The sequence below is a fragment of the Vulpes vulpes genome, chromosome 10, assembly GCF_048418805.1.
Source record: "Vulpes vulpes isolate BD-2025 chromosome 10, VulVul3, whole genome shotgun sequence".
In the NCBI taxonomy this organism is placed as follows: Eukaryota; Metazoa; Chordata; class Mammalia; order Carnivora; family Canidae; genus Vulpes; species Vulpes vulpes.
Window position 1 is genome coordinate 53,322,632 of NC_132789.1, and position 15,072 is coordinate 53,337,703.

General features: G+C 42.1%; 1 protein-coding gene and 1 pseudogene across 26 annotated transcripts in view; both read left to right on the plus strand.

Moving 5' to 3' along the window:
- Positions 1-15,072, plus strand: part of EIF2B3 (eukaryotic translation initiation factor 2B subunit gamma) — a 143,848-nt gene that overhangs the window by 85,851 nt on the left and 42,925 nt on the right. For 16 of the 26 annotated variants that reach the window (XM_072724156.1, XM_025991966.2, XM_025991968.2 and 13 more), the window contains one exon: positions 11,146-11,235. The exons of the other annotated variants lie outside the window; for them this stretch is intronic. In XM_072724156.1, the coding sequence (XP_072580257.1) occupies positions 11,146-11,235 (90 nt within the window). The remainder of the gene's footprint in view (positions 1-11,145; positions 11,236-15,072) is intronic. 26 annotated transcript variants of the gene reach the window in all.
- On the plus strand, positions 707-1,902 carry LOC112914800 (eukaryotic translation initiation factor 4E type 2 pseudogene; annotated as a pseudogene).

Sequence of the window (15,072 nt, forward strand, 5' to 3'; positions counted from 1 at the left end):
GAACTCTTAAGAACTCTTCCAGCTCTGGAAGTCTCTGCTACTTTGAGTGTAGGGCTTTCCCTTCAACACAGCTGCTTTTCTTGGACGGGGCCTGAGCACCAGTGGTGCCGTAGCCCACCCTGCTGCATAGGCAGACCTTTGTTTTGGAACTGTATATGCACACGTGATGATCAACGGTCTGTCATTCCTGCCACTTACAATACCACCAAGATCAGGCATTTGGGGTGGTCTGGCAAGTAAGCGCCACCCTATAAAACAGCTACCAGGTAGTTATGCAACAGGTGCTTGCCCCAGAATCTGTCTCATTAGAATTATAGATAGAATTATAGATAACTACTTCTGAGCAGCCTTAGTCTCTAGTTTCTTTTAAAGTATAATGATTAGACATGCAGTTGCAGCAGAGGGGACACCAGGTCTGCACCCATGGTCTCCCTTCCCCACTTTCTTCCTGCACTTCCCACTCCTCCCCCTGCCCTCCCAAGGCTGCTGACCCTGAAGAGCTGCCCAGAGCTCCCCAGAAGACTAGGTGGTGAATACTTATTCTGCTGGAAAACAGAAGAGTACTTTTTTTAAAGATTTTATTTATCCATTCATTATATATATATATAGAGAGAGAGAGAGAGACAGAGAGAGAGACAGAGAGAGAGAGGCAGAGACACAGGCAGAGACACAGGCAGAGGGAGAAGCAGGCTCCATGCAGGGAGCCTAACATGGGACTCGATCCTGGGTCTCCAGGATCCCACCCTGGGCTGAAGGCGGCGCTAAACCGCTGAGCCACTGGGGCTGCCCCAGAAGAGTACTTCTTGAGAAAAAAGTATGCCTCTCTGGTGGAGCAGAAGTCACTCCGTGAGGCAGTAGTGACAGCGGCAGTGAGAGAATGAAATGTTTGACGCATTGAAAGATGATGACAGTGGGGACCATGATCAGAATGAAGAAAACAGCACAAAGAAAGATAGTGAGAAGGAAAAATCGGAATGAGACAAAAGTCAGGGCAGCAGTAAGAGGAAGGCTGTTGTCCCTGGGCCAGCAGAGCATCCCCTGCAGTACAACTATACTTTCTGGTACTCCAGAAGAACCCCCAGCCGTTCCACCAGCTCACAGAGCTATGAACAGAATATCAAACAGATTGGCACCTTTGCCTCTGTGGAGCAGTTCTGGAGGTTTTATAGCCACGTGGTACATCCTGGAGACCTGACAGGCCACAGTGACTGCCATCTCTTCAAAGAAAGAATTAAGCCCATGTGGGAGGATGACGCAAATAAAAATGGTGGCAAGTGGATTATTCAACTGCGGAAGGGCTTGGCATCCCATTGCTGGGAGAATCTCATCCTGGCCATGTTGGGGAAACAGTTCATGGTTGGGGAGATCTGTGGGGCTGTGGTCTCTGTCCTGTTTCAGGAGGACATTATTTCAATATGGAATAAGACTGCCAGTGACCTAGCAACCACAGCCCACATCCGGGATACCCTTCGGTGAGTCCTTAACCTACCTCCCAACACCATTATGGAGCACAAAACCCACACCAACAGCATCAAAATGCCAGGCAGGCTGGGCCCCCAAAGGCTCCTTTTTCAAAACCTCTGGAAGCTGCGGTTGAATGTGCCATGACCCTCTCCCTCTCTGGATGGCACCATCATTGAGGCTGGCATCATCAGAGTCTCTTGTTCTGTTGGCGTGCTACCTGGAAGATCCTTCTGTCCTGGACAAGAGAAATTGGAAGAGCATTTTATGTTTTAAGAACAGGCTGATACGCAGCAGCTACAAAAACAGCTGAGATCACTTAATAAATGGTGCTAAACTTAAAAAAAAAAAAGTATGCCTCTCAAGTTCAAGCACCACCTAAATGTTGATGCTATCACTCGTTCTGTGAAGAACGAAAGGAAAAATTTTTTGGAAGATGAGTCAGATGAAGAGGACTTTTTTTGTTATTCATACATATATTTTTTAAGTTCAATTTATTAAAAATAAAAATTAAAAAATATAACACTGGGCAGCTCCAGTGGCTCAGTGGTTTAGCACCGCCTTCAGTCCAGGGCGTGATCCTGGAGACCCAGGATTGAGTTCCACATCAGGCTCCTTGTATGGAGCCTGCTTCTCCCTCTGCCTGTGTCTCTGCCTCTGTGTGTGTGTGTGTGTGTGTGTGTGTGTGTGTGTGTGTGTGTGTCTCATGAATAAATAAATAAAATCTTATAAATAAATAAATAACACCAATAAGAACATAAAATAATAAGCATCACTGAAGGTATAAAATGAACAAAGTACACAGCACATTGTATTTTCAGCAGCATGAGGATACCAAACATTTGTTTACAGTTTTATAGTTTAATATATATTCTGCTAAGTGTTTTAGTAGGGTGGCGCTATCCTGATTTTATAGGTGATAAGATGTAGGTTCTAAGAGACTGCCTTACCCTAAGTAGAGATAGCAAGAGTTGAGTTGAGAATGTATAGGGTGGGATCCCTGGGTGGCGCAGCGGTTTGGCGCCTGCCTTTGGCCCAGGGCGCAATCCTAGAGACCCGGGATCGAATCCCACATCAGGCTCCTGGTGCATGGAGCCTGCTTCTCCCTCTGCCTGTGTCTCTGCCTCTCTCTCTCTCTGTGACTATCATAAATAAATAAAAATTTAAAAAAATTTTTTTAAAAGAGAATGTATAGGGTTAAATGAGCCCCTCACAGTCTCCAACATGATTCCATTCATACCATAATTATTTATGACCAAGTATTTCTTTAAATCAGTACTGGCTGATTAAAACGGTATATTTCTTTAAATCCATATTGGCGGGATCCCTGGGTGGCGCAGCAGTTTGGCGCCTGCCTTTGGCCCAGGGCACGATCCTGGAGACCCGGGATCGAATCCCACGTCAGGCTCCCGGTGCATGGAGCCTGCTTCTCCCTCTGCCTGTGTCTCTGGCTCTGGCTCTGCCTGTGTCTCTGGCTCTGTCTCTCCTTCTATCTCTCAAGAATAAATAAATAAAATCTTTAAAAAAAAAATAAAATATTTTTTAAAAAAAAATAAATAAATAAATCCATATTGGCTTTGCAGCCACTACTTCCATGTTGCCAAAAGCACTGGATTTCCTGCCCTCAAAATACCAAAAGGCATTTCATTCTATAAAGAATCAGACATGATGCACTTCCCTTCTGGTGTTAGAGGATGACAGGCTTGGGTTAGTGCTGAAGGACAGGGCACTGGTCACTCTGGCCTTGAAGTCTATAGCTATTAGGGGAACACAGTCCAGCTTGCTTTATGAATTTCTCTCGTCTAATGACATCTTACAAAGTGCTCCAAGAGTGTATTAAACCGAGGAGTTAGTAGGCAGTACAGCAGACATGAGGACCTTAGGGCCTTCTAACTCTGTTGTGAAGGTCTCAGTAGTAGACCTCTTAACTCTGACCCCTTTGTTTTACGAGTAGGAACCCTGAGACTCAGAAGAGGAGAGGACTCTGGGCACAGGAGGAATTACTGGCAGAGAGCAACAGCCTAGTGTGTGTCTTGAATCAGACCAAGGCCAAAGGCTTAACCAACTGAGCCACCCAGGCACCCCAAAAGGGAACCTTTAAATCATTATGTTTAAGGGAAAAATAACCAGCCTAGGGCAGCCCTGGTGGCTTAGTGGTTTGGTACCGCCTTCAGCCCAAGGTGTGATCCTGGAGACCTGGGATCAAGTCCCACATCAGGCTCCCTGCATGGAGCCTGCTTCTCCCTCTGCCTGTGTCTCTGCCTCTCTTTCTCTCTGTGTCTCTCACAAATAAATAAATAAAATCTAAAAACTAAATAAATAAATAAATAAATAAACACCCTCAGGACATCTGGGTAGTTAAGTTGGTTAAGCCTCTGACTTGATTTCTGCACACGTCATGATCTCAGGGTCATAAGTTCTGGTTCTCCATCAGGCTCTGTGCTTGCCATGGAGCCTGCTTAAAATTTTCTCTCTGCCTCTCCCTCTGGCCCCCCACCCCTACTCATGTGTGCATGTGCACTATAAATAAATAAATCTTCTTTTTTAAAAGATGTACAAATGGCTAATAAGCACATGAAAAAATTCTCAGTCATTAGTCACTAGAGAAATGCAAATTTAAACCTTCACACCCACTAGAATGACTATAATCAAAAAGACAGAAAAGGCAAACCTATAGACAAGAGGCAGATTGGTGATTGCCTGAAACTGAGAGTGAGAAAGTAAAATTGGTTGGTTGCATTGTCATGTAAGACTTTTTCTGAATGAGGGGCAGCCGGTGGCTCAGGTTTAGCGCCGCCTTCCACCCAGGGTGTGATTCTGGAGACCCAGGATCAAGTCCCATGTCGGGCTCCCTGCATGGAGCCTGCTTCTGCCTCTGCCTGTGCCTCTGCCTCTTTCTCTCTGTCTGTGTCTCTCATGAATAAATAAATAAAATCTTAAAAAAAAAAAAGATTTTTCCCAAATGATAGAAATGTTCTGTAACTGGCTTGTGGTAGTAGTTGTACAGCTGTACATATTTTCTAAAAATAATTTACTTGTACACCTAAAACAAGTGAATTTTTTTTTAAACAAGTGAATTTTAATATAAATTATACTTCAGGGGCACCTGGGTGGCTCAATGGTTAAGAGTGTGCCTTTGGCTCAGGTCATGATCCTGGGGTCCTGGGATTGAGTACTGCATCAGGCTCCCCACAGGGAGCCTGCTTCTCCCCCTGCCTATGTCTCTGCCTCTCTCTCTCTCTGTGTCTCTATGAATAAATAAATAAAATCTTAAAAAAAAAATTATACTTCAGTAAACAAACTGATGGTTACCAGAGGTGAGGTAGGTGGAGAGATGGATAAAATAGGGGATTAAAGAGTACACTTATGATGAGTACTGGGTAATGTATAGAATTGTGGAATCACTATATTGTACACTTGAAAGTGATTAAAAAAAAAAAAAGAAAGTGATAGAACATTGTGTATTAACTATACTGGAATTAAAATTTAAAAACTTTTAAAAATTTTGCCTCTAGAGGGGACCTGTATGGCTCAGTCAGTTAAGCATCAGCTCTTGATTTCAGCTCAGGTCATGATCTCAGGTTTGTAAGATTGAGCCCTCTTTCTCTAAAATAATTAATAAAATCTTTTAAAAATGAGAGAGAGTTGGGGATCCCTGGGTGCCTCAGCCATTTAGGGCCTGCCTTTGGCTCAAGGTGTGATCCTTGAGTCCCGAGACCAAGTCCTGCATCGGGCTTGCTGCATGGAGCCTGCTTCTGCCTCTGCCTGTGTCTCTGCCTTTCTCTCTCTCTCTCTCCTCTCTCTCTCTCTCTTTCTGTGTGTGTGTGTGTGTGTTTGTGTGTCTCATGAATAAAGTATTTTTTTTTTTAAATAAAGAAAGAGAGTGTGTGTTTAAAAATAAAATGTGTAGAGAAGGAAGGATTCCTGAAGAAGTAAATTTATATAGAAAAGAATGCTCAGGATATAGGGAGACAGAATAAAAGAGTGAACAAAAAAAACCTAAAGGCCAAAAGGAGAAGGGCAGAAGGAGGTGGGAAATACAATAGACAGTTGCCTCTCTAGAGCAAAGTGGGACTCAGTGGTGCCAGTACCCTGCACTACCTCACTTTACCCATAGTCAAACTGCAAGGGTGTTAGAAGTTGAAGGAACCTTAGCAGTCAAATAGTTGTTTCAGAATGAGTGGAGTCAGAAATTTGGAGAGCTTTTTGGATATGTGAAATCAGCAACAGAAATTTGGAACTCATGTAGGAAAATAAAGCTGTGGGGCTAATGCCTGACAGCTAAATATCATGCCACCTGAGATATCTGTCCCAGCAGGACTCAGAATGAGGCCTTCACTCCGGGAATGCAGTATGCAGACATGCGTGCTTGTGTGCAGTTTGTTAGAACTGTCAAAGCCAGAGCTCAGTTTGGCACACTCAGTGTGGCAGGTGTAGACACTCTATTATTACAGACGAGCTAAGGACTTTCATGAAGATACTTTAAAAGCCATTGATCTTTGTGGTTAAACGGTAAATGCCTACTCTTGGATCTTTTCCAGTATTTCTTTTGTGTATACATTCCTTGTTTATTCAAAAATAATATTATTAATATGAACTATTAATAATTGTTATAATTATTTCACCTATTGGTTTTTGTTCCTTGCTTTAAAAATTGATATTCGGGCAGCCCAGGTGGCTCAGTGATTTAGTGCCGCCTTCGGCCCAAGGCATGATCCTGGAGACCCAGGATCAAGTTCCACATCTGGCTCCCTGCATGGAGCCTGCTTCTCCCTCTGCCTGTGTCTCTGCCTCTCTCCCTCCCTGTGTCTCTCATGAATAAATAAATAAAATCTTTAAAAAATAAATTAAATAAATAAAAAATAAAAATTGATATTCCTAAGATTCCTGGGTGGCTCAGCAGTTGAGCATCTGCCTTCGGCTCAGGGCTCGTGATCCCGGGATCCAGGATCAAGTCCCTCACTGGGCTTCTTGCAGAGAGTCTGCTTCTCCCTCTGCCTGTGTGTCTGCCTCTCTGTCTCTCACGAATAAATTTTAAAAATCTTAAAAAAAAAAAAAAAAAAGCTATTCCTGTTTTTAAAATCATAAAAACATGCTTTATTTCTCTCAAAATTTTATTTTTTTTTAAAGATTTATTTATTCATTCAGAGAGAGCGAGAGAGAGGCAGAGACACAGGCAGAGGGAGAAGCAGGCTCTATGCAGAAAGCCTAATGTGGGACTCGATCCTGGGTCTCCAGGATCACACCCCGGGCTGCAGGCGGCACTAAACCGCTGCGCCACCAGGGCTGCCTCTCTCAAAATTTTAAACATTACAACTTCAAATTCTAAAATCTACTTAAAAATCTAAAATAGGAAAAAAAAAATCTAAAATAGGTCTATAAAAATAACCCAGATATATTCTTTATGTTGATGGCTTCTGTTGTCTTAGGTTTCCTAGACTTTTGTATCTTTGCCCATCATCTGTTCTGCTTTTCAAAGTTCTTCTTTTCTTCTCTATTCCCTATTTCTTTTTTTTATAATAGACCATTTTAACAGCATTTTTTTTTAAAGATTATTTTATTTAAAGATCCCGGATCTCCAAGATCACACCCTGGGCTGAAGGCGGCACTAAACCCATGGGCCACCGGGGCTGCCCCGTCTTTAATTTTTTTTTTAAGATTTTTATTCATTTATTCATGAGAGAGAGAGAGAGAGGCAGAGACACAGGCAGAGGGAAAGCGGGCTCCATGCAGGGAGCCTGACACGGGACTCGATCCCAGGTCTCCAGGATCAAGCCCTGGGCCGAAGGCGGCGCTAAACTGCTGAGCCACCAGCGCCGCCCTTTAAAAATTTTTAAGACATAAAATTACAACTATTTCTAATGTCTTATCCATTTCCATTTACTGTTTTCTTTATGTTCTACAAATTCAAAGGATCTTCCTGGCATGGAGCAGTCCGTCTGTTACCCAGATTTTACTGGTGCCTCTTTGAGGTTTTTGGTTTTATTTGTTTTGCTTTAAAATATCACTCATTATTTCTTACTTTTACTATCATTCAAAAATAATAAAATGAAATAAGGAAACCACCATTTTGATAACTTAAATACCATTAGTCTCCAGTCCTGAGATTTACATTCACCACAAATTTAAGCTGAAAGAAAAGAAAAATCTCTGAATTTTAGGCCATCTCTGTTCCTTCATTATATTCCAGATATGTAGTTAAATCTCTAACCTGAATATACCAGCTAAGTTTTTAGAACTTTTCTTTCTTAAAAATGGAAGAATTTATTGTTGTTGTTTTACCCACTTGAAGGGATAAGCTGAAAAACCTTTGTAAATTATAAAATGATATATTAATGTTACTACTATGTATGCTAAGGGTTGATGAGTTTATTCAAACTTTTATTTATTCAGACTTTTTTAATTTTTTATTTATTTTTTTTATATAAAAGATTTTATTTATTTATTCATAGGAGACACAGAGAGAGAGAGAGGGAGGCAGAGACACAGGCAGAGGGAGAAGCAGGCACCATGCAGGAAGCCCAATGTGGGACTCCAGGATCATGCCTTGAGCCAAAGACAGACACTCAACCACTGAACAACCCAGGCATCCCTCAAACTTTTTTTTAAGATTTTATTTATTTGAGAGAGAGAGAGAGAGATCATGAGCAGGGGGAGGGGCAAAGGGAAAAGCACACTCCCCACTGAGCCCAACACCAAGATCATGACCTGAGCCAAAGGCAGATGCCTAACAGACTGAGCCACCCAGGCATGCTACTTATTTCAAATTCTTAAGTTATTCCTTTACGGTGTGTATAATACAAGTTGACCTCAGCTATAAAAATGAGAGTAATGTATCTACCTCATAAGGTAATTATGAGGATTAAATAATATAGGTAGAGTGCATTGAATGATTCAAGAAATTTATAAACCAAGGGACTGAACAGGAGAGTGTAACTTTCCAAATTGGTTAGGTCAAGGAGAGAATTATCAAAGTGTGGACTTCATTATTTTTTAAGATTTTATGTATTTGAGAGAGAGAGAGTACATGAGGAGGAGGAGGGGCAGAGAGAGAAGCAGACTTGTCACCGAGCAGGGAGCCCGTTGTGGGGTTCAGTCCCAGGACCATGACCTGAGCCAGTGGCAGATACTTTAGACTGAGCCACCCAGGCATCCCTAGGATGTGGACTTCATATGAAACTCTGGCACCACAAAGAAACCACATTCACATTTGTAAAATTCTGTTTCCTCAGGAATTTCTTAGTACTCAAAAATCTAAAGATTGGGAAGTATCTTCTACTTTCTTCATCCTCTTTGTATACATTAGTTGGCTTGCGGGGGCAGGTGAGCAGGTTATGAGAGTGGAGTCCTAAGTCTGACAACTCTGTTGCTCTTAGAGAAGCATGTTGTTCCCCTCTCCTAATCTCCTAAAAGAGTGGAAGCCCAGGGTGGTGTACCTTAACTTACTTGATAAATTATTTCTAGGGTATCTAGATCTCATGAGAGTAATTTTCCTTAAAACTAACCGTCAGGGCAGCCCCCGTGGCGCAGCAGTTTAGCGCCGCCTGCAGCCTGGGGTGTGATCTTGGAGACCCGGGATCGAGTCCCACGTCAGGCTCCCTGAATGGAGCCTGCTTCTCCCTCTGCCTGTGTCTCTGCCCCTCTCTCTCTGTGTCTATAAATAAATAAAATCTTAAAAAAAAACAACCAGTCAAAGCAAAGGAACACAATATAGAAGAAAAATGACAACCAATAGCTATGATTAGAATCTCTGTTTTTCTTTTCTTTTTTTTTTTATGATAGTCACACACAGAGAGAGAAAGAGAGAGGCAGAGACACAGGCAGAGGGAGAAGCAGGCTCCATGCACCGGGACACCGACGTGGGACTCGATCCCGGGTCTCCAGGATCGCGCCCTGGGCCAAAGGCAGGCACCAAACCGCTGCGCCACCCAGGGATCCCCGAATCTCTGTTTTTCTACCTTGCTCCTTCTCTCCGTCATTTATCTATTTTTATTAAATAAAATTACCTGGGACATTATAAGTATGGCATTTCTTTTTTTTTTTTTTTTTTAAGATTTATTTATATATACATGATAGACACACAGAGAGAGAGAGGCAGAGACACAGGCAGAGGGAGAAGCAGGCCCCATGCCCGGAGCCCAACACAGGACTCGATCCCAAGACTCCGCCCTGGGCCAAAGGCAGGTGCCAAACCGCTGAGCCAGCCAGGGATCCCCAAGTGTGGCATTTCTTAAGACTGAAAATGGCAAACTAAAATAGCAACTAAGCAGATGCCTTAATTTGACCTAATTCATTCATTTGTTTGTTTATTCAACAGCTATTTATCAAACATAATCTCTGTGTGAGGTACAAAGCTAAGTGCTAAGGCTATAAAGATAAATGTCTGGCCTCAGGGAACTTCCAGTCTAGGGGGAGAGAGAGCCAAGTAAGTAGGCTGTTACCTTACTGGATAACTTATCTGATAGAGATAGAACTGCTGTGGGAACATAAACTTGGGTGGTCAGTGAAGGTTTCCTGGAGGAAGTATATGTGGGAAAAGTCCCAATGAATACATAAGAGTAGGGAATTAGTGAGTATTCATGGAATTTTACTTCATCTTCTGTGAAAATGAAGTAATACAGGCCAAATCCTAGAGGGAAGCATGGCTGAAGTATGGCCTGCAGGAAGGAGTGAGTATTCATGGAATTTTACTTCATCTTCTGTGAAAATGAATACAGGCCAAATCCTAGAGGGAAGCATGGCTGAAGTATGGCCTGCAGGAAGGAGGACAGTTGGGAGTAAAAGGAAAATGTTAGTTATAAGAATTGTGATCAGGATCCCTGGGTGGCACAGCGGTTTGGCGCCTGCCTTTGGCCCAGGGCGTGATCCTGGAGACCTGGGATCGAATCCCACATCAGGCTCCTGGTGCATGGAGCCTGCTTCTCCCTCTGCCTATGTCTCTGCCTCTCTCTTTCTCTCTCTGTGACTATCATAAATAAATAAAAATTAAAAAAAAAAAAAAGAATTGTGATCAACAGCTGGGTGGCTCAGTCAGTTAAGTGGCCTACTCTTGATTTTGGCTCAGGTCGTGATCTCAGGGTCCTAGGATCAAGCCCCACGTTGGGCTCTGCACTCAGCGGGGAATCTGCTTCAGTAGTCTCTCTGCTCCTCCCCCTGCTCGCCCTCATGCTCACTCACTCTCTTTAAAATAAATAAATCTTTAAAAAAAAAAAAAAGAAGTGTGGGGATCCCCAGGTGGCTGGGATCCCCAGGTGGCTCAGTGGTTTGGCATCTGCCTTTGGCCCAGGGCATGATCCTGGAGTCCCGGGATCAAGTCCCACATCCGGCTCCCTGTGTGGCGCCTGCTTCTCCTCTGTCTGTGTCTCTGCCTCTCTCTCTATCTGTGTCTCTCATGAATAAATAAATAAAATCTTAAAAAAAAAAAAAGTGTGAATAGGAGTTTGTGATAGAATAAAAGAATGTGACATGTCATTGATTTGATGGTTCACCTAAAGGCCTCATTAAGTGTGAGATAGAAGACCTTTTTTTCTGTGGTAGGATCCACCATTTTGGTCTCCCCAGAGTAGAAGACCAGTGGGCAACATGGCTTTAACCCTTATAAACTTTTTAATGCCTACTACCTAATAATATGATAGAACCCATGTTACTTGATTTTGAGCCCCTTCTCTCTTATTGTTTTTGCAGGCACCCAAGAATACATTTCCACACAGGCCTTGTAGACGCCCATCTCTACTGCTTGAAAAAATACGTTGTGGACTTTCTAATGGAAAATAAGTAAGAAAGAGAGAGATAGAATCAAACTCAACAGTGTTTAAAACTGCCTTGGTTCTTAAGGTTTTAAACCTTGAATGTTAGATAACTGGTTTATATAAATAGGTTGATTCTCGCCTTTGTTTTAAAAATGAAATTTTGTTAAACCAACAAAATATTTTTGTAAAACTAATAGTAACCTACGATACCTCTCTCTGCACAATTCCAGACTCTTCTTCTGCAAGGTTGAGCTCACTAACTCTAGTGCTAATACGTCTCCAAGCAGGTGTCCCTCCCCTATAGGTGGGCCCTCTTAGCAAAGGTTCAGAGACTTACCCAGGAAGAGGGGGAAAAGAGTTTCCCTCCAATTTTGGAAAAGTCCACCTCACTAAGTGAACTTTGATGAATGCAGAGAGACAAAAATTGGTAGTTTTTCTGCCTGCTTCAAGAACAGAATTGTGGGCCTCTAAATACTTTCTGCAGACTGTGTCTGGCAGATCACAGGACTTGAGTTTCCAAAGGAAAAAAACCTCCTCTGAGGTGTTAATCTCAAGGGTTGTTTGTTTGTTTGTTTGTTTGTTTGTTTGTTTTTACAGTAAATGCAGTTAGAATCCAGAGGAACAGGTAGGAAAAGATTTCATAACTGTATGGTTAAGTAGAGGAGCAGCTCATCTCCCTTGATGGCTGCTGGATAAGTTTCTGCCTTGAATAACACTGATGCACTGGAAAGCAAGTAGGCTGGTACCACAGCAGCAAGTTCCCTCAGACCAGCTGAGGAAGAGAGTCTGAGAACCTGAATTTAAATGCTAGCATGCCCTTGGCTGATAGACTTGGATATATACAGGAATATTAAGGGGAAGAGGAACTGTTCCTCTATGGGCAGTCTATTTCTTGTAGCATCCTAACTCTCATCCCTGACAATACCTGCTACTAAACCTGCCCAGGAAGACCCATGTAGAACCAATAGTAAAAGAAATCATTTAAATAAATAAATAGATAAATAAGTAAGTAAATAAAAATTAATAAATAAAAAATAAAATAAATCATTTAGACTCCTAGAAAATTTTCCCAGGGATTGTTGTTTCTGTTTCCCCACCCTAGCACACTGTTGCCCTGTTCCCCTCTGGCTTATTATTATTTTATCATTCAAGCAACAAATATTTATTAAGCATCTGTTATGAGGCAGGCATTGTGCTAGGTCAACTGTGGAATCAGCAGTAAATAAGCAGACATAGGCCTTGCCCTTAGGAAATTTGCAGCCTAAGCTCCAGGATAGATTGCAGAGACTTTGTTTTTTACATAATGAGAAAACTTACTGCCAAGATTAGACATTAATTCAGGACCTGTTTTCCAGTCACCAACCTGGGCTATCTTTATTCCAAAAATGAAGTTAACTCTTGGTCTTTAAGGTTTTTTATTCTCAAGTGAAAACAAAGCCCTGTGAAGTAGGCACTGTGATGTGTTGAGAGAGTATGGAACAGTGGTAGAAATTATTATTTTGTTTGTTTGTTTTGGGGTTTTTGTTTGTTTTCAAGATTTTTTTTATTTATTCGTGAAAGATGCAGAGAGAGAGGCAGAGACACAGGCAGAGGGAGAAGCAGGCTCCCTACCAGGAGCCCAATGTGGGACTCGATCCCGGATCCCAGGATCACGTCCTGGGCCAAAGATAGACGCTCAACTGCTGAGCCACCCAGGTGTCCCAATAAATTATTTTTGTTTTACTATTTACTATGGAAAACTTCACACAAATATAAAAGTAGGGAAAGTAATGTAATGAATTCCCCTGTATCCTTCACACAGCTTCAGCAATTACCAGTTCCTAGCCAATCTTGTCTTATATGTGCCACCACCCATCTCTCCACTGTCATGCCAGATTATTTTAAAGCAAGTCATTATGGTATAATTTCATCTGTAATTATTTCAATTGTTATTATCTGTAAATATCTGAGTACATATCTATAAAATATAAACAATCTTTTTATCTTTTAAACAAATATCTCGGGATCCCTGGGTGGCTCAGCGGTTTAGCGCCTGCCTTTGGCCCAGGGCGCAATCCTGGAGACCCGGGATCAAGTCCCACGTAGGGCTCCCGGTGCATGGAGTCTGCTTCTCCCTCTGCCTATGTCTCTGCCTCTTTCTCTCTGTGTGTGTGACTATCATAAATAAATAAAAATTTAAAAAAAACAAAAACATCTCAATACCATTATCATACCTTTAAAAATAAATTTATTTTTAACTAAATAAATAAATAAATTTATTAATTAACTAACTAACAGTATTCCTTAATACAACCAAATGGAATTTTAGCTTTCAGTGTCTGGATATGCAGTTTTACACCAAAGCTAGCTTTATCCTGGCTGCTGTAGCTTCTCTGTAACTCATTTGGCCACCAGTTAGCTCTTCCCACACCTGGCAAGTATAGTGCTGTGATATGTGCCTTGAGGACAAGCCTTTTAATTTGGCGATTCTGTGGCTCCTGGCCAGAAGCTCTGCCAAATTGAACTTTCCCAGCCTGCTACAATAAAGAATGATTAGAGCCTCAGCTCAAACTACCTCCACATCTCAAGATCTGTTAAAGAAACCCCTATCTCTTCATTCTCCCCTCCATCTACCCTTCAGCTGTTAGAGTCTTTGGGATTAAAGGCATTATATTGAAAAGTAATAAACTTCAACGTGTTGGGGAAAGTATAAAGTGTACCTTTGTACAGGACACATTAGAATGGTAGTCAAGAGAGAGTCTTTATTCCTGGCTACAATAGTGGAGGTCTTGTCTCAAAGTTGTGGGAGATGGGTTTGAATAGTTGGTAGGAGCAGCATGTAGAAGGCTTTGAAAGCTTAACAGGGAGATACAGATCTTCAAACAGAATAGTCCTTTTTGGAATAAGCAGTGGTACAACCTGGCAGGGGAACATAGACCATGCTGGATGGGAAGGAGACTCCTTCAAGGTAAGTAGGAGGCGTTTATAATTACCTGGTTATGAAATGATGACTCCTTTAAGGATGGAAGGGAAGAAGTAAACTTGGTAGACACCACTTTAAGAAAGGACACTTTAGCAATCTTCTGTCTTTGACCTATGAAAGTCAACTTAGTCTGCCCTGTGTTTGGGGGGGCGGGGGGGTGTTGTTTTAGTCATTTACATGTTAATATCTTCCACCCCAAATCTTTTGAGATTAGCTACCTACCTGAATTGCTAACACATTCAGTATATGGGATGAGAAGAGATGTGCTGATCATTCAGACAGCAGAAATAATGTGATACATCAGTAGAAGAAGAGATGAGGATTTCTATAGTTGACCAAGTAGAAAAGCTATAGGGAAAGCTGTGGAGACAAGAAACCTGCACTCTCTTTGACAAGAGACGTTTATTTTTTTTTTTAATTTTTATTTATTTATGATAGTCACAGAGAGAGAGAGAGGCAGAGACACAGGCAGAGGGAGAAGGCAGGCTCCATGCACCGGGAACCTGATGTGGGATTCGATCCGGGGTCTCCAGGATCGTGCCCTGGGCCAAAGGCCGGCGCCAAACCGCTGTGCCACCCAGGGATCCCGACAAGAGACGTTTAATAACTGAGCTGTGTGACCTTAGATGAGTGTCTACTTTCTGGTCCTTACTTTTCTCATCTGAAAATTAAGAATAATAATACCTGACCCAGACGGTTGTTGTGGAAAATACTTGTAAAGAGCTGAGAGCAGGGGCACCTGGGTGGCTCAGTCAGTTAAAGGTACAACTCTTAATCTCAGCTCAGGTCTTAATCTCAGGGCCATGACTTCAAGCCCCCCACTGGGCTCCATACTTGGTATGGGAGCCTACTTAAAAAAATAAAATTTAAATTTAAAATTTTTAAAAATAGGGGATCCCT